Source organism: Phyllopteryx taeniolatus, chromosome 12 (genome assembly GCF_024500385.1).
Source record: "Phyllopteryx taeniolatus isolate TA_2022b chromosome 12, UOR_Ptae_1.2, whole genome shotgun sequence".
NCBI classification, from domain to species: domain Eukaryota; kingdom Metazoa; phylum Chordata; class Actinopteri; order Syngnathiformes; family Syngnathidae; genus Phyllopteryx; species Phyllopteryx taeniolatus.
In genome coordinates this window covers 13,021,758-13,040,458 of record NC_084513.1, presented here as the reverse complement: position 1 = coordinate 13,040,458, position 18,701 = coordinate 13,021,758, and the positions used below count along the sequence as shown (strand labels likewise).

The following is an 18,701-nucleotide window of genomic DNA, read 5'->3' as shown; positions in this document are numbered from 1 at the left end:
GTTTACTTTCACTTTTCACTACCTACACGTCTATGGAGCAGCTAAGTGTCCGGCCAACAAGGCGACACAGTCCTTGTACATCTGCGCTGGCCCTGCTGCCCAGGTTGTGGATTAACATTGCCGTGCATCGTTAACCTCGGCTAGTCCGATCGGCTCACCGGGGAGAGCGAGGCAAAAGGGCAGCTAGCGGCGCAAAATCTGTGAAAGTCCATCTTCTTCCCCAATGTTGAGTCCAATAACGTGAGTATAACGACTGTGTGCCAAAGGTACTTTATTCTAACTCACTACTATTGTGCGCATTCCATAACATGACTTTTGCAACACCGCTGTAAAACCTGTAGTGTAGTCAGTGTCATGTAGTGTGTACTTGGTGTATACTTTTGTTAACCTGGCCGCACACAGAGCGCTGGTTGTCCAGACTCCTTCGAGACAGGAAGAGAAAAGTTCAATTCTTTTCTGGAAAGTACAACATAAAACTTTTGTCTTCTTTTGGGGAAATGAAGGCTGCAGACCAATGAAACTAACAGTTTTAACAGTTTGAATTATTACGCTATAAATGTTTACTACCTGTCTGCGACCTACCCAAAATGGCTCCCCAACCAACTATTGGGTCCCGAACCACCAGTTGAGAATCAGCAAGTCTGTCGGCTGAGCTTATTGCTATGCAAAATGTGCGCACACAGCAGTAAAAGCGAACTAGAGAGATGAGGCCTCTTGTGTCAGTGTGAGTGGATTCTATCAAGCTGCATTACACATGTGAAGAGTTCCAAGGTTTTGTCTTATTACAAGTGGAAGGGGTTGGGGAAAAAAGGTAAAATTGACCTGGCTGGCAGTCCTTACTTCGTAACAATGTACTAAAGTATCATGAAGTATGACGGGTATGTACCGGTGATCTGCACAAGCTGGCGTGTTATAGGGATACAAAGGTTTTTCAATTGAACACCATAATAATCATTAGCACCTAGAGGCACTCAACACCAGTGGCAATTAGAAGTTGAATTAGCCAGGAGAGCATTTCTGAACAAATTGACATTTCTAGCAGGTACATTATGTGTAAAAACCATGCTGGAAAATGCATTAATCATACACCCGGGCAGCCACTGTAAAGTACCAGAATGTGCAGCCATCCATAAACCTGTCTCCTTACATTTTGAGAACAGATCAAATCACTACACTTCCGATAAACTGCCCATAAAAGATAACAGTTTTCTTTAAGTTACTCTATTGTTAACAATAGAGGCTACACAAAGGGACACGTGATTACAATACTATATATATATATATATATACATACATATATATGTATATGTATATATGTATATATATATATATATACATATATACAGTAAGCTTTGACAGTAAGCTTCAACTGGGAGTGGCAATAAACAGCTTCATATATATATATTTCACTATCTGCCAAACTGCTGGTTGTTGTGAAGTGAGTTGAGTTCACTGCCAGGATCTAGCATTTATATTTTAAAAAAAAATTGCTTTAAAAGCAACGCAAAAAAAAATTGGCAGACCGACTTGAATCTCAAAACACTCGTAAGTCGGGTCACTCGTTAAGTCTAGGTGCCACTGTATTAGTGAAGATATGCGCAATGCGAGGCAACTACAAACACCATTTTTATTTGAAGTGCTGAAAAACAGTGGAAAAATGGGAAATGTTCAACAAAAAGATCTACAAACATGACTGATCTTCCAAATGGGGAACAGACCCCCACCAAGCTGCACTTATCCTCCAGTGTACCAACACAAGCCGGGAGGAAAAAAAATAACAGTTTTCCACTGCAACCCATGACTCAACTACTGTAAAAACACTCTGCAATTAGAACTGTGATTGGATTGTACATCTTAACGAGTGTCTCTTCTTGGCTGAAGTGAGAGTTCATGAGGGCTTTGTACACACAGACCACACAGTTGAGAGGGTGGGATCCTAGCCAGCGGTCTCTCCCAATCAGGCCTGCGCCGCCAGCCTCTCGATGATTCGCCGGTAGTCTTCCAAGACTACCTGGTAGCTCTTCTCCAGCTCCTCGTGCTGCATCTGAGTGTCCATCTGACCCAATTGGGACACCACCTCCTCGAGCCGCAGGCACTTCGTCATCTTTGTTAGCTCCCTTTGATTTTTCTGAGAAAGAAACAAGACAGGCCATGAGTGAGGGTAAAAACTGTAATTTTGTCAACTAGGAAATAATTTCTGATCGCTAGTGATTTTACTATTACAAGGTAATTGGCCCCATTTCAAATGTGCAAGAGATAAAAGTTTACCGGTTTGTGAAGATGCCACTTCTTTTCTCAAAACTTCAAACATCTAGGCTCTGAAGATGCAGCAGAGAAGCATTTCAGATGTAATTATCTGCCTTTCTTCCTTCAAAGAATTCTTGGTGCACACAAGTCTTCAAAATGTTAAAAAATGTGCCCCACTCTCTTCATCTGAGGCAGGGCAGGACTGCAGGCAGGCCAGTCAAGGCCACTCATGCTCTACTTCTGCAGCAGTGTTGATGTAAAATGTGTGCAATGTGTACTTCATTGAAATGTGAATGAATGTCCCTTATTTATTTATTTTTTTTCAAGTTACTCCAGGATGGACTCTAGCTTCTGGACCTGATAGTAATAGTCAGTTTAGAGTGGCGTGTCCATAAATATTTTTTTTTTAAGCAAATCAAACCACATGGTTAACAGCTATTGACGAATGACATTTGAAACTGTGATGTCTTTTTCCACAATTAAATTCCACATGCATGGAGGCATGTCACAAGAAGCTCTACAATTCTCTCACATTTACAAAGTGGCGACATCCAACGTTCAGCTAAATCTCCTCAGGGAAGGAAAACTCTGGCAGCATCTGGCCACCAGATCTCTCTTTTCCATGTCCTACTCTGCCTCTTTGGAGGCATGGTTACTCTGCTAACAACAGAATGCCTGATGGTTGGTATGCAAAACAAGCCCTATAGAAAATGTCACGTGAAAACAGGATGTAGGAGGTTATGTTAGGGCACGCCGCTCCACTCTGTGATTTCATAATTTGCATCCTGTTCACTGTTATTGGGTTGTACAGAAAGCTTGCCAAAATGTGACAGTTATTTCATAAAAAATGTTTTAAAAAACATTTGACCAAATTGCAGTTGCCCTGATGACGATGGAAACATGCTACAACACAAAGCAACAGAAGTCTAAATAGAAACATGTTCTTGACAAGCTGCTTTAAACACATTTCCACCAAGATTATTCATGACAAAGCCGTGCAGATGCTGACACAAACGCTGTACATAAAGAGCCAGACCACATATTCCTGAGTGATGACAGAGCCTCTTACACCCTGTTGTGGCAGCAACAATGTAGTCATTGTCACAGCCTTAAAATAAGTGTCTGGGGGGGGGGGGGGGAACTAGAACAGCTTTTCAGAACATTTATCTTCAACATATACTGTACATTCGCTAGTTACGGGTATATACAGTGGTGGCTTAAGATAAGTGTTTAACTCGTTCCTTGACCACGCTTGTAACTCAAGGCACTTATCGCAAATAATTTTTCACCATTGAAATAAATGCCAAAAAACAAAGTGTAAGAGAAAAGGAAATACCAAGAATACATTTCAGCCTCTCCCCCAAAAAATTTTCATGATGAAAAATAGCACTCCATAATATCATATTTCATAAAAACATCCAGTAATTATGTAATTAAGAGCATTTAAAGTTTTCCTCACACTTTCTCCTTCAATGCAAATCTCACTGCTCATTCTGGTGTGCGCGCCTTGGCCCCCTGGTGGCAGTAATATGAGACGTTCTTCACAGAGGATAAAGCATATGCCTGGGTAGGGCTGCACAATTAAGGCCAAAATAATTGATTACTTTGATCAATATCGTAATCACGATTATTAGTCATGATTATTCTTCACATTAGGGAAAAATCTTTATTCTTATTTCACTATTTTTCAACAAACAATATGTAACAGTTTCCAGTGCAAAATTAATCTTTAAATAAGAATAAATGATAGATAATCATAACAAAATAAATGGAGCCCAAAAAAAAAATCCTACTTTACCAAGGGCTAAATGAATAAATATGCTATTACAAAGTGTAATCACGAATGCCAACTTAATGGAACCAAATACAGTTAATGCATAAAAACCAATAACATCGGGTTGTAAGCACCGGCTTTTCAATTGAAAAATCAATGTCAATATAACCGTTGGTCAGTCGTGCACGGTCACAAACCGCAAAGAACTCGATAGTTGTGATTTCCCTCTACTTCTGCAGCTTTTTTACTGCTGTCAGGCCAGGCGAAAAGGTGTAGTTAAGGCAGCCGCCACCACGATTGTTAATAGTGTCTTACCGTGACACATCGTCTCTCTGCCAAAGTGCTTAGAGGTCCAACTTCAAGATAAAAGCGTCACACTGCCAGAACTAAGACAAGATCGTGCAAAATCCCCTCGGACTCTCCACATCCCGGTCACCAGCTCTTCCAGCTCCTTCCCTCATGTAGGCCCTACCGATCAATGCAAACTAGAACTAGCAGACATCCCAACAAATTCTTCCCTCTTGCAATCAACTTCTTAAACAGCAAACCTACAATTCCATGGCAACATCCTGCCAATTTTATCATCTTGAGTTTGTTGTCACATTTCTGTCAGGCCAATGATACATTACTCTTGCACTCACTGTAGTAGTCTCGCCACGCTGCACTATCTGCATATTTGTTGTTGACCAATACTGGCCACTCATGCCAGAGTAGCATCTGCCCCACTTGCACACTGACTGAGGAGTATCTGCAACATTTGCACAATCAACATTGTGCCAGATTATCACGCTACTAGTCACTTTAAACTGCATACACTCCTTGACGTCTCGGCACCCTTTGCAAAATGGTCATTGCACCGGTCTATTGCTATATTAGTCATTCAAACTGCTCTAAGAGCTAGAGGAATTGTCCCCCAAAAATTTTTTTAAATAAATTGTACCAGCATTACCAGATAACTAGCAACCCTGTATTGGTCAGTGACTGTTTTTTCTCGATGTCTTTATGTCTCTAAAGTGTTCTCTGTCAATTGACTGTCTGTTGTCGTACTAGAGCGGCTCCAACTACCGGAGATAAATTCCTTGTGTGTTTTTTGAACATACTTGGCAAATAAAGACGATTCTGATTCATATATTACTACATTGGACATTAATGCCATTTTAAGCCTTAATTTGAAGTTGGTTATGGAGGACGGTGCCAGCCCTTAATGAAGCCTTAACCATATGTTCACCCTCTGGTAGCTGGCTGACTAGGCGCTGCAAATGAAGCACTTTTCATATGCAGCAGTTCCCGCATTTTAAATGTGAACAAAAAAAAAAAAAAAAAACGCCAACAATCAGGCTCATTTTATCGTGGTAGCCAAAATCACGATCACAATTAAAATTCAATGAATTTGCAGTCCTACCTGTGAGTATATTTACATGTCTAAATGTGTTGCTGCACCATTTGTGTTCAGATATCCATTCCTTAACGGGTAACAAGACTGCCATATTGATGATAATTCTTAGCCCGTGCTTATGGAGTGTCCCATTGTATGTTAGCATTAACGTAGCAGTGGCTACGTGGTACACATGACAGACGTGTAATTCTTTTTGTTTTAGGTTTAGTTCGACAGCAACCTTTAGCTGAGAGTGACAATAAACAGCTTCTCAGGTTTGCGCTACGAAGTTTATAAAAAAACACACAAAAAAAAAAATCACTCAATGGCTTGTATATCGCAAAACTCGCAAGTCAGGACACTCTTATCTCAAGGCACCAGTGTATATTTGTTCAGATCTTAACCCATCCTGAGGGTAAAAACAAAACAAAACAAAAAAAACTCACCCTGTAGGGTCCAAATAGCCTCTTCTTCACTGCCAAGCGGTACGCTCTTGATTTCTCTTCATCACTCATGTCTGTCACTCTAAGACGCAGGATCTCATACACTCTCCTTGAATGTTTCTGTAGGGGTATCATCAAATGGTTAAGCGGTTCAACTCAAAGCTTACTTTATGATAAAACAAGTTAGTCAAACAGTGATTTTTGGCATAACATTTCTTTAGACAGAAGCGTTAATCTAAGAAAAACACACTACAACAACATACTAAATTAGTATACTGTACTTATCCATGATTAACACACACTTCACACTGACATCAATCCTTTGTTGTACATTTAGAGTTTGGAATATATTTAGTTGATAAACTAATAAAGACACCACCACACCTCAACAGACCAAAACAAAAAGAGAAGGAAAAAAAAGGTGACAGGATGTCATAAGCATCTACTAATTGTTTATTCAATATTTTGGCGCTTTAGACTGTTGATATTTTCTGACATTTATCACGGTGAGGAATTTACCAAGCAATTACTGACAAAGCACCTTGTTGATTTTCAGTTTTCCTCGGGCCTCGTCGACCATTTCGGCTGACAGGCCAAGGTGTAGTTTGTCCTCAGCGAAGGACGGCAGCCCCTGACAAAGCTTGACCAGCACATAGTCCCTCAGCTTCACGTAGCTCTCAGAAGGATCTTCAGCTAAAAACAGTAGATTACAGTCAGGGAGGAATGATATAAATCTCTATGGTTGGTTTGTTAGCCTGTAAGCAGGAACATGAAGCCTTTTCATCTGCTACCAAATGTGTGGCATTGGACCACACTCCAAATTCCAATCTGGCATGCCTGTTTAGTATTCATCCCCCGTCGCCACATAGCGATGTCAACAACTTAGATCGAGTAAGTTTCAATAAAGCCTCAGCAGGCCATTTTTCATGCCAGCTCACCAAATCAACTTTCCCCACAGGATAGAGACACAGCAGTGACAAATCAATTTAATTATTTGTGACTGAACCCTACATTTTTTACACAATTTCACTTCAAATACAACCACATATTCTAAGGGATCTGATAAAAGAGCAGTAAAAAAAACCATGCGTCTTTGCGGTTTCGTTTTTGAGTGACACTGTCGGAAAGTTATTGATCTCACAATATGTTTATTAATGTGGTTGTAGTTTGCAGTGGTGTACAAGGCAACGTATCGCTGTAGCCAGTGTATCACTCACCTGTGATGTCTTGCACTTTTGGCACACTAGAATAAAATCTGTGCACTGCCTCCAAAAGTTGTGCTCCGTGACCTTCTCCTTGGAATGGAGGCAGGATCAGCATTTGGCTGTTTGGCGAAAGAACACAAAAAAAGATAATTTGGGGGGTATTTTAGTTTTGCAAAATAGTTAAAAAAAATTTATATGGAAATGAATCAAATTGTATTATTGTGTCATGTATACAAATGTATGCCCAGCTACATGTACATGGCCCACATGGGCTTATAAACACCAAATATTCCAGCATCATAACTCCACAGCACAGCTTCAATTATGTTATATTGTTTTGTGATATCTAAGTGGCAGCACAGCAAGAACAAAAACTGACCGGAGTTGTTTTGATTAGAATTTACACTGATCTAATAGGCTTGATCGGATCAGCTGATAATTTGCATTTCATGTAAGTTTTGTGATTGTCACCAAATTATGTCGGCCAATAATGCGCGGACAACAACTGTGTACTCACAGGAACTTTATTCATCATCGAAATTGGGTTAAGGACAAAAAGTGCACCAAAATGCACAATGACACTTTATGGCACTGTGTCATTACTGTCGGAACACCTTAGGTACCTTCAAATACAATAAAAAAAAAAAAAAAAAAAGTTAAATAGCAGCAGTGAAACAGAAATGCACAATTGTTTTTGGGCAGATTACATTGTGGTGTCTTACGACACGCTGTGCTGTGGAGATACAATAAGAATGTCTCTGTAAAGCATAATTCTGAGATTTTTAATCATTTGTTTTTGTTTCTATGCCATGCCTTCAAAATATGTCTTCACATGAAAACGATCAGTGGCGCTAAAACGTTTGGAGACCACTGACTTTTTGAATTATTTTGTTTTACATTGTGCATTGTTGCAATGTTAGTGCAATGTAAATAATTGTAATAATGTTGTAGTTGATTTGTTCTTTCAAACATTAATATTAATTTGTGCAATTGTAATTCCAATCGGTGATCGGCCCCAAAATTCTTGATCACGTAAGGCCTATTTTTGATACATCGGCACAATTAATTCATTGTCATCAAATGCTTATTTATAAAGTTGTTTTCAGACACAAATCCCCCTTGTTTCATAATGAAACCAATGATTGGTGATCTAAGCCAGTAATTTGGGTCGTTCTTTGGGAAGAGGATAAAGAAATGTGCAATTTTCCTCTTCCCTTTAACACACAAAAGAATGGGACAGCCCATGCTGCCCCAGCAATTACCTTACACGTGGCCGTGTTTTGTCTGGGTACGCATAGTAATTATAAACTGTCATGTAGCCAATGGTTGCGTAGAGGGTCTCCCCATCTTTTTTGTACTTTTCAAATCTGCAGATAAAACACAAAGGCAAACAGGTCAATTACAAGCACACTTTCATGCAGTGTCCATTTTAGCTTCTATGTTCTCCCCCCACTTCCACAACGCCAGCAAGTTGGAGCAGCCAGGCCCGATCGGTACACCTGCTGCAAGCTGAATACATTATGCACTTAATTGGAGTACTGCAACTTAGAGGAAGAGAAAGGCCTGAAAGAGGGACTGAGCTCCTCAAAAATCACTTCAATCCATTTTGCCCATTGTCAGTATTAATAGGTGCCAAGGTAAAGGAAACACAGGCAGAGGCTCTTTTTACTGTTAAGACATTGTTCAATGTTTCAAAAGACAACAGCATTCAATTCTACCCATGCCCCTAAAAAAAATTCAAAAGGGCTTTTGTCAAAAAAGAAGTTCTTGCCTGATCAACAATTCTCCTAAAGGGGGAATATAATCAAACTGGCTGGGTAATTGGCCACAAGCGCCTCAAAAGGGGGCTTTGTTTTTCAATGACACAATATAGCCTTTAAGATAGTTCAGGGTAAGGAGGGGGCGCACATTGGAGGGAGAATGACAATTAAAGAGATCACGCACACAAGAAAGAAGTCCCAACGATCGTCATCGGGGTCAATGAAGCTGGCGGTCTCAATGAACCACATGAGGAAGGTCTGCAGGCGCTCGTGGTACTCTCGGAATCCGAGGCAGCTCAAGTCGGCCTACAGCAGGTATGACAGAAAAGGAAATATTACAAGCTAAGTATAATACAGCTTGCAACAACAATTGACGGCGCAAAAGATGCGTATTCACACCTTGTGAATCTGATAAGTGAGATCTCCAGCTTCCTCATTGTGGACCGTGTAGGTGTGCAACAAGGTGCCAAAGGGCCTGAAATTGGCCTCCTTCTCCAGGAGCGTGATGAAGTCATCAGTGTTGCAAGTGAACCCAGCAGGAACAATTTCCCGGATTTTTCCATCAATATTGTCGGGCTGAAATGTGAATTCAGATCATTACAGTGGTGAAGGACTATGAAAAAAAAAATAAAAAATGGTTCATACGCTTTCAAATACAGCTGTACCTTGACATACGAGAATTTGTTTCTTGACCACGCTCGTAACTCAAAACACTCGTATCTCAAGTCATCTTTCCCCGTTCCCCAATGGAAATACCATTAATCTGTTGAAGCCTTACAAAAATACCAACAATGTAATGTGCTTTTTAATGAGAAAAATAACACACTATAATACAACCCCAATTCCAATGAAGTTGAGACATTGTGTTAAACATAAATAAAAACAGAATACAATGATTTGCAAATCATGTTCCACCTATATTTAATTGAGTTGACTACAAAGACAAGATATTTAATGTTCAAACTGATAACCTTGATTGTTTTTAACAAATAATCATTAACTTAGTATTTTATGGCTGCAACACGTTGCAAAAAAGCTGGGACATGGTCATGTTTACCACTGTGTTACATCACCTTTTCTTTTAATAACATTCAATAAATGTTTGGGAACTGAGAGCACTAATTGTTGAAGCTTTGTAGATAGAATTCTTTCCCATTCTTGCTTGATGTACAGCTTCAGCTGTTCAACAGTCCGGGGTCTCCGTTGTCGTATTTTACGCTTCATAATGCGCCACACATTTTTAATGGGAGACAGGTCTGGACTGCAGGCAGGCCAGTCTAGAACCCGCACTCTTTTACTACGAAGCCACGCTGTTGTAACACGTGCAGAATGTGGTTTGGCGTTGTCTTTGCATCAGTCCATCTTAGATGAGCTCGGGCCCAGAGAAGCCGGCGGCGTTTCTGGGTGTTGTTGATAAATGGCTTTTGCTTTGCATATTAGTTTCAAGTTACACTTACGGATGTAGCGCCGAACTGTATTTACGGACATTGGTTTTCTGAAGTGTTCCTGAGCCCAGGTGGTGATATCCTTTACACATTAATGTTGGTTTTTGATGCAGTGCCGCCTGAGGGATCGAAGGTCACGGCATTCAATGTTGGTTTTCGGCGTTGCCGCTTACATGCAGTGATTTCTCCAGATTCTCTGAACCTTTTGATGATATTATGGACCGTAGATGATGAAATCCCTAAATTCCTTGCAATTGTACGTTGAGGAACATTATCCTTAAACTGTTCGACTATTTTCTCACACACTTGTTCAGAAAGAGGTGAACCTCGCCCCATCTTTGCTTGTGAATGACTGAGCAATTCAGGGAAGCTCCTTTTATACCCAATCATGGCACCCACCTGTTCCCAATTAGCCTGTTCACCTGTGGGATGTTCCAAACAGGAGTTTGATGAACATTCCTCACCTTTCTCAGTCTTTTTGCCACCTGTCCCAGCTTTTTTGGAACGTGTTGCAGCCATAAAATTCTGAGTTCACGATTATATGCTTAAAACAATAAAGTTTATCAGTTTGAACATTCAATATCTTGTCTTTGTAGTGTATTCAATTAAGTATAGGTTGACCATGATTTGCAAATCATTGTATTCTGTTTTGGTTTATGTTTAACACAAAGTGTCAACTTCATTGGAATTGGGGTTGTACTATACATTATAAAAACATAGAATTAAAGATAAACAGTTTTTGTCACCCTATCTCCTTCAATGTACATTGTGCTGCTTTTTCTGGTGTGCTCGCCTTCGCCACCTGGGGACAGTATAAGACAGGCATACAGATATACTGTACTGGAGACACAACTACTCTCCCAGGTTCTCAGCAAGCTGCAGTAATGTTAGTCGTTCTTCGCAGATAAACAATATATGCCTGTGAGTATTGTAATGTCTGTCTACGTGTTGTCTCGCCGTTTGTGTTCAGATCTCTGTTGCGTAAAAGGTAACAACACAAACACATAGATGCTAATTGTTAGCCTGTGAGCCTATGGAGTTTTGGTTTGTATTTTAGTATTAAGGTAGCAGAGGCTATGTGGTTGTTTTAAATTCAGAACGTGTAATTCTCTCTTTTGTTTAGTTTGACAGTAACCTTCAGCTGAGAGTGGCAATTAACACCTTAAAGTCTCTTTTTTGAAGAATATTGACTCATTATATCTGCAAAACTGCGACTTGTTGTGAAGTCACTTGCCACCACACAGCGCTTGTATTTCAAGTTTGCGCTCGCAAGTGAAAGCAAAGATCTGCCGATCGACGGCTGGTACCTCAAAAAAGTCGTGTCACTCATATCTGAAGGCACCAACTGTATTCCACATATTTTAGAATAAACATGTCTTCACACACATGGGAAGACTGCAAGAAATGTATCAAATAGGTTGTACAAATAAATCACAAATCCTGTGTGTGTGTACCAATGAAAAGAAAACCATTAGGCAATTAAAACTGTCAGCTGAGCAGAGGCTTCAGCAGCCCCCTCCCAGTGAAAAGACCACTTAAATCTGTACATTTACCCCTTAAGTTAAACCATGAATATGGGATGAAGTTGCCACAATAACGCATTTCTGCCACTCACTGAGAAATTAAACCTGATGAATGGATCTCAACCTAATAAACCTTTGGCCGGACATAATAGAGGCCTCTCCTCTAATCCTGCCAAGTGAACCCAATCAAATGAATTGGGCCCTGCATTTTCAAAGGGCCTCAGAGACAAAGGGGTGCTACCCCCGGACTTTTTACTTAGCGCAACGCGTGGTTAGTTCAGCTGTAATGTTTGCATTGTATCCATTTCCACAAGGATTGACATGAGAACACTTTGCTAAGCAGCCCTTTCACACCATTTACATGTGTGATGGGCATTATGTTGCCACAGAGACTGCTCAGCATTGAGAACAGGGAAATGAAGAAGGTCGGGGCAAAATGCACTACAAAAGGCTAATACAAAATACTGCTTATTCTCCCCCTTTCAGACATCAGCTAATATCAAACTGGAGGTAATGCACCTGCAGCTCAATGCCTCTCCAGCATTGCAATTGTTTGGCCGCATTTCGAAGAAACAAGGAGCATGCTTAAAAGGCCTTGGACAAACAAGCCTCTTTGTTTTAGCCACTCTTCGACATACTAGACACTAAATTGCACAGCCTTTCAGAATAAATGCCTTAGTTTGTCTTGAATATAACTTAACAATGTACCTTTAGGACATTGTTAATGTATTTGATTCCAAAACAATAATCACAAAGGGAAATATATCTAATTTGTGGTATTATTTCATCTCCTTTAAGATTCTGTGGGTGCTTTAGCACATCAAAACCATGACGCTCTTAACTCAATTTTTCAGTAAAGCCTCCATTTTTTTTTTGTCCAATCAAATGCACACACCCATAGAGATAGGGGATGGAAATGTTGAAAATTACCATTGGTCTACCATATATATTAATTATAGTTATTGTCCAAAAAGATGTACTTTTTGATGAGAGACTATGTTGCAGCTGCTTAAATTCGAGCTCCTCACCAGCTGCACCACAGCCTGACTGTCCACATGCACTCGGACCGGGAGACAAACACTCTTCAGACGCAGCCCTCGCTCTCCACCCTGACACCAGCTGCACCCAAACCCTTAACGCTCAGAGCTTCATTGGGGTCAACGCTACGCGCAGATGGACAGTCAGGCAACCATCATGCTTGATCTTGAACATCATCTGCGCCTTCACAGTTGGCTCCAAAAACATTAAATGGTTCTCCAGTCCCCCGCACCCCCCCAAAAAACCTTGTTAGTGTCTCACTTACAATCCTTATCAGATTAAACCATTACCAATGTATGAAACAGATTTTTGTATTTTTTTTCTCAATGTGAGTGCATCACAAACACGCAACTCATCAACATTTAACGTAACTATTTAGAGTTGTGACCAAAAGAATTGCCAGTGATGCAAATTTGGTGAACTTTCATGTTTGAGATTCACTTTGCTTCTACAAAGTAATGGGCATCTATTGGTATAATTTGTGAGGAATTTGTAAATACATTTGGATTATTCCTGAGCAAACTGCAGAAGTTCTGTCAAGTGTCAATACTGTAAATATTGAGTTTATTCACAAATGTTATACGTTTTCCAATGTCTTACAAAATGCTTGTTATTGCTTTTGCATGAACAGTATAAGACAATTATATATTCGGCAGTGGCAAAGTTACTCAAACCCAAAATAAGTGTCTCAACATCAGTTGTGAAAAGAGTACTCACGCTGTCTACATAAGTAGAAAAAAAAGTAGACTGAAACGTACAAGTACAAAAGTAAAAATCTATTTTTACTGTCAATTATGTTATGAAATATGTTTTGAGAAGCAAGACGAAAAAAACAAATGCAAAAAACAACAACCTCTCCACACAAAATAGTTTCCCTTTTTTATTAACTTGCATAGTGTTTGTACGGAGAAGAAAAACAAAAACAAATCACTCGACACGCTATCAAAACAACTATTCCCATAACTATGGTAACTTGAACCAACAAAAGATGCTAGGTCAGCTAATGGGAACAAGAGACAAAATAAACCTAACCTGTATGTGTGTTTTTTTTTTCAGACGAGACAATTTTTTTTAAACAAAGCTGATGGTTTTTAGGTTGACACAAGACAATACATTCCACAAATGATTCTTGGATTCTACAAAAATCGACAATTCTCTTAGATAAGGCCATGGATGGGGAATATTTTCCTTTTCCAAATTTGTGTTATTGTTGTTAAAGCTCCCTGGTTCACGTTGCTCCATGTCACTGCTGTCCCTGTTTTTCCACCTTATAATAAATTCCCCAAGATCTCAACTCAATCACTCAATTAAGCTCTCAACTGGTATTTATGCTTTTTTTTTTTTCAATTGTTTCCTCATCTGCGGGGATTGAAAAAAGAACAGTAGAAAGTACAGATCTACTGTATTTTTAATTGTCGACAGTAGAAGTCGGAGGTTGAAAAAAGTACAGTAGAAAGTACAGATCTGTTTAGAATTGTCGGCAGTAGAAGCAAAAGAAGTTGCCAGAAAAATAAATATCCAAGTTCAGATATCCAGAAAATCTACTTAAGTACAGTAACAAAGTATTTGTACTTAGATACAGTACTTCCCACAACTGCTTGACAAAACATTTTGCCACAGTTGTAGTGAAACAGTGTACAGAAAAACTAAATGCATGCACACTAAATGCAAACTCCCTCCATCAGAATATAGAGTATGGGAGCTAAGAATTGAATGACTCTAAGAAATGCGACTCAGATGGACACTAGTGGTGCAGTAAACATATTGTACATACATACTTTGCTGTGCCCCATCCATCCATCAAATTTCTACCGCTTATCAGAGGTCTGGTCGCGGGGGCAGTAGCTTTAGAAGGGACGCCCAGACTTCCCTCTCCCCAGCCACTTTATCCAGCTCTTCTGGGGGGACCCCGAGGCGTTCCCAGGCCAGACGAGAGACTTAGTCTCTCCGGCGTGTCCTGGGTCGTCCTCGGGGTCTCCTCCCGGTGGGACGTGCCCGGAACACCTCATCATGGAGGCGTCCGGGAGGCAACCGAATCAGATGCCCCAGCCACCTCATCTGGCTCCTCTAAATGAGGAGGAACAGCGGCTCTACTCTGAGATTCTCCCAGATGACCGAGCTTCTCACCCTATCTCTAAGTGAGAGCCCGGACACACTGCGGAGGTAACTCATTTCGGCCGCTTGTATTGCTGGGCCCCCTGCCCCCCAATTACTGTTTGGGTTGTGATGTATTTGTGCATGCCCACACTAACAAGTTAAATTAGTTTGAAATGATTACACATTTATTTTATGAATTCTTCAATGTTTAGCCAAGCTCCTAGAATGCCTAAACAAATGTGCCTTCTATGTCGCAAAAATGTAAGTAATAATGCATATTGTGTATCATACCAGATGCCATTCTGCAATACGTTTACTCTGAGAAAGAAGGCCGGTTCTCAACAAGGGGTGTTTAAAGGAGACAACTTTGAGAATAAAAAAATAAATACAATAAAAACATGTCCCCTCTTATGGATTACCTCATACCAGTATCATGTTTTCTTTGTTCAGGTTACTTTAGTCCAAGATTGGGGTTGCTCTTTCTGCATATTCAGAAGATAGTAAGGGGCAAACCTTTACCAATGCAAAGTTTGGGGAGATACAAATATAGATTTTTTTAATATTACCGTTTTAACTGATGAGTCTTTGTTATGTAATGGTTTGTCATTTAATACCATACAGACCTCCGCAGTGCAAAAAAAACATCTTTTTGTGGTTATCATACCAAAACAATGGCTGGCTGGAACAAGTGTAATATCAGTGTATAATAATAAAGTGAATTCATGACAATCTTAATAATCACACAGAGGGCTATTGTAGTTTTAAATGCAACAATGACAACCAAATTAAATAAATAAATAAATATATATATATATATATATATCACCCAAACAAGCAAATCTTACCTCCACACAGTCAAATGTGTCAGTGACTTTGGAGGAATATTTGACTTTGTAAAGAGTGGTTAGGCTTCCGGCTGTGTAAAAGAGTTGTATCTGAAGACCCTTGTATCCAAAAGCCACTTCACTGTGGGGAAAGGAACAGAATAAACATACAACTTTCTAAAAATTGTCAACAAAAAAATGACAGGCAGCTCATTGTAACTTTGCAAATTTTAGGATTAGAATACATCTTCTTAGTGCTCTTAATTATCACAATTCATCAAACGTTTATATAATACTGCAGGCCTATACTATGTTGTTGTCTTCTTTGTTTGTTTTTTTCAGTCCAAGATCACTTGCAATTTATGGTAGATTATAGAAGCATACAATTGCAAGCAATTCAACAAGTCCCCAATTAGTGCTTTCTATTGGAGCTGATTGCAACAGCAGATTCAGTACTCACTACAGTATTAGAATGGTAGTATCTGTTTTTAAAAAATTAAAGGAAGGAATCCTTTGCAGTAATATATTGTAGCAAACCTGCAGTTGTGTTTCGTGAATTGTTGCAAGAGTTTACTAAGGTCCGAGGGCTTGTGAGACCATGGTGTACGAGTGTGATTTGTGATAGGCTGGTAAGTCGACTGGAAGGAGGAAGAAGAGCTTGTTGTGTGTCTGTGGGATGAAGGCTTGAGCAAAACTCTATTTGTTGGTGTCATTAACCCTTCATTTTGAAATATTGAAGTTACTGATTAACCACCGCTTGTCTTCGTTTTCTCGTCTAAGCAGACGTTACAGTGTATTGTCCACCTTTTCACTGTTACGTGGAGGTGTTTGGTGAATTCGCTGACGGCTGACGTGGGGATTTAAGCTGTTCGCCAGTTAGCGGTAGCCCTTTCACTTTTGTTATACTTTAAGGATAGACTTGCATATTTTGCAAGTGACTGTGCTAATGGTCTCATTTTTAGTAAAACATTTTCACACACTTGCGGCACTGAGGCTAGTTTGCTGCGCTGACAAACTGTTGATTTCAGCAAGGTGTCCGTGTTGTTACTGCCAAAACAAGCGAATGACCATTATTTGACTTCAAGCTATAATCATTGGGCAGTGGTAAAGTTGACTCCCCTAGCATCAACTTCATAATTCTTGCTAAAATCTGTTCCAAAATTGCAAATTGTCTTCACTTTTAATAACATTAATATATTGCAAGCCTCTTTTTTAATAAATTATGAGCAGGTATAGAAAACAGGTTTAGAGTTAAAATACTTTCCTTGACTTCTGACAAAACTAGTTATCCATCAATTTGTTGTGTATATGATGAGGCGATTATACATTTATATGGTTTCGGAATCATAACGGCTCTCTGAGGGAGATCATAACTACAATGTGGCCCAAAAATGAGTTTGACACTGCTATAGAACATATTGTGACTTCAGGAATCATAAAACACAGGCAAGCACAGGTGCTACTTACAGTAAGGTAGTCTTACTCTTATCAAAATGGAACCATTCTATCAGTCTTTGTTTTCCATATTATTTTGCCATTTTACAGTCATTTTACTTGCCACACCACAAACGTTCCTGCAACGGGTTGGTTCTCATGAGTAGTACGAGTTTAGTTGACAACTTAACACCAATATGAACTTTGTATGCAATTGGAGAACCCTCATCAGTGATGCTGTGCTCTACAGTATATAAAGATAGAAAAAAAACTACTTACTCATCTCCAAAAATCTGGTGGCTGTACTCCGGGTGGAATGTAGTGCCATCATCATCAACATCCTCTGGAAAGCGTACTGAGTGCAAGAGAGTGTGTTCATGTTTTTTGCTTTTTACCAAATAATTTCTTTGTTTACATCAGTGAGTGAAAGAAGGTACAATAAACCTGTGTCTGCATCTTTTGCTATTCATACAACAGAACGAGTCCACATGCTTCCCACATGTATATCAGCTTTGCGTTCAATTAAACAGCCTCAGATTGCACATTGAGTGAATAAATGTGTGAGTAAATTGAGACTAGATCATCATTATTTTTGCGTCGTGGTGTGTCATGAGATGTTTCTTTCATAAAATTGGTGCCTTGGCTCAATAAACAATGTATATGGTGAATAGAGCAAAAAACAAAATACAAGTAAAAAAAATACATACTTAGCTTTAAACATACAGCTTCGTTGGTGTCGCACTTAAATTCAGCCAGTTTCTTTTCCATGTTGTTTACTCCTGAGGGAACACATTGCATTAGCAGTTACTAAAGGCTACACTTTCCACAGTATAGTTTCAATGAATATGCAGTCACACTAACTGTGCACAACACAAAGCAGTGCGACAAAAGATCACTCTATCCAAACAAATTCTTCGGAGGAAATACAACAGGTGTGAGCTAGTACCAGCCTCTAACGAGACTAGTAAACAACACAACGTAGCTATTCTGTTATTATAGACGGTCATTCACATCCCGCATTATAGTTAAGGTGGCTTGCGTGCATAATAACGGCTAAAAACAACGTCAACAATAAGAGAAAAAGTTATATCTTTCGTATAAACCCACAGTGCGAAACACACATCATGTTATGACAGACTGATAGCACGCTGCTAACATAGCAGGCAGGCCCCGTCTATAATTTGGTGCTCTAATGTATCGTCCCGCTCGGCACTTTACACGTTTCGGGGAGCACATGTCTGTCTACGTTTGGCTTGGTATAAAGAAAAACTGTTTGAAAGGGGAGGCAAATACAACGAAGCTGTCAAATACGTACCCGCCATTTCTGCACAATGTTGAGGGGAGAGTGTGTGTTGTTGTCGTCCTAAAAGACCGCGCAATCAGCACTTCCGGGTTTACCTGTTTCCGGAAAAAGCGGATGTAGTTTTTTATGCTTTTTTTTTTTTCCCCAGCGTACTTTGTTGTGATATTTTTAAATAAAATATTTAAATACAGTACATAAATATCTACATATTTTCCCGATTAAAAAAATAGACC

At 39.6% G+C, this 18,701-nt stretch overlaps 1 protein-coding gene across 3 annotated transcripts; it reads right to left on the bottom strand.

Annotated features, from left to right (window-relative positions):
- Positions 1 to 1,613: 1,613 nt before the first annotated feature.
- Positions 1,614 to 18,564, bottom strand: hat1 (histone acetyltransferase 1). 3 transcript variants are annotated; one of them, XM_061792234.1, is made up of 12 exons: positions 18,481 to 18,564; positions 17,873 to 17,944; positions 17,445 to 17,520; positions 15,753 to 15,873; positions 9,204 to 9,380; positions 8,989 to 9,110; positions 8,307 to 8,411; positions 7,057 to 7,163; positions 6,381 to 6,532; positions 5,843 to 5,959; positions 2,269 to 2,318; positions 1,991 to 2,128 (listed from the first exon to the last, which is right to left on the bottom strand). In XM_061792234.1, exons 1-11 carry the CDS (start codon positions 18,485 to 18,487, stop codon positions 2,304 to 2,306), a joined length of 1,071 nt encoding a protein of 356 aa, XP_061648218.1. In that variant the 5' UTR covers positions 18,488 to 18,564; the 3' UTR covers positions 1,991 to 2,128; positions 2,269 to 2,303. The 3 variants fall into 3 exon arrangements, with proteins under 3 accessions (XP_061648217.1, XP_061648216.1, XP_061648218.1); XM_061792233.1 differs by lacking the exon at positions 2,269 to 2,318 and having other exon boundaries at positions 1,614 to 2,128; XM_061792232.1 differs by lacking the exons at positions 2,269 to 2,318; positions 18,481 to 18,564 and having other exon boundaries at positions 1,614 to 2,128; positions 17,873 to 17,963.
- Positions 18,565 to 18,701: the final 137 nt, after the last annotated feature.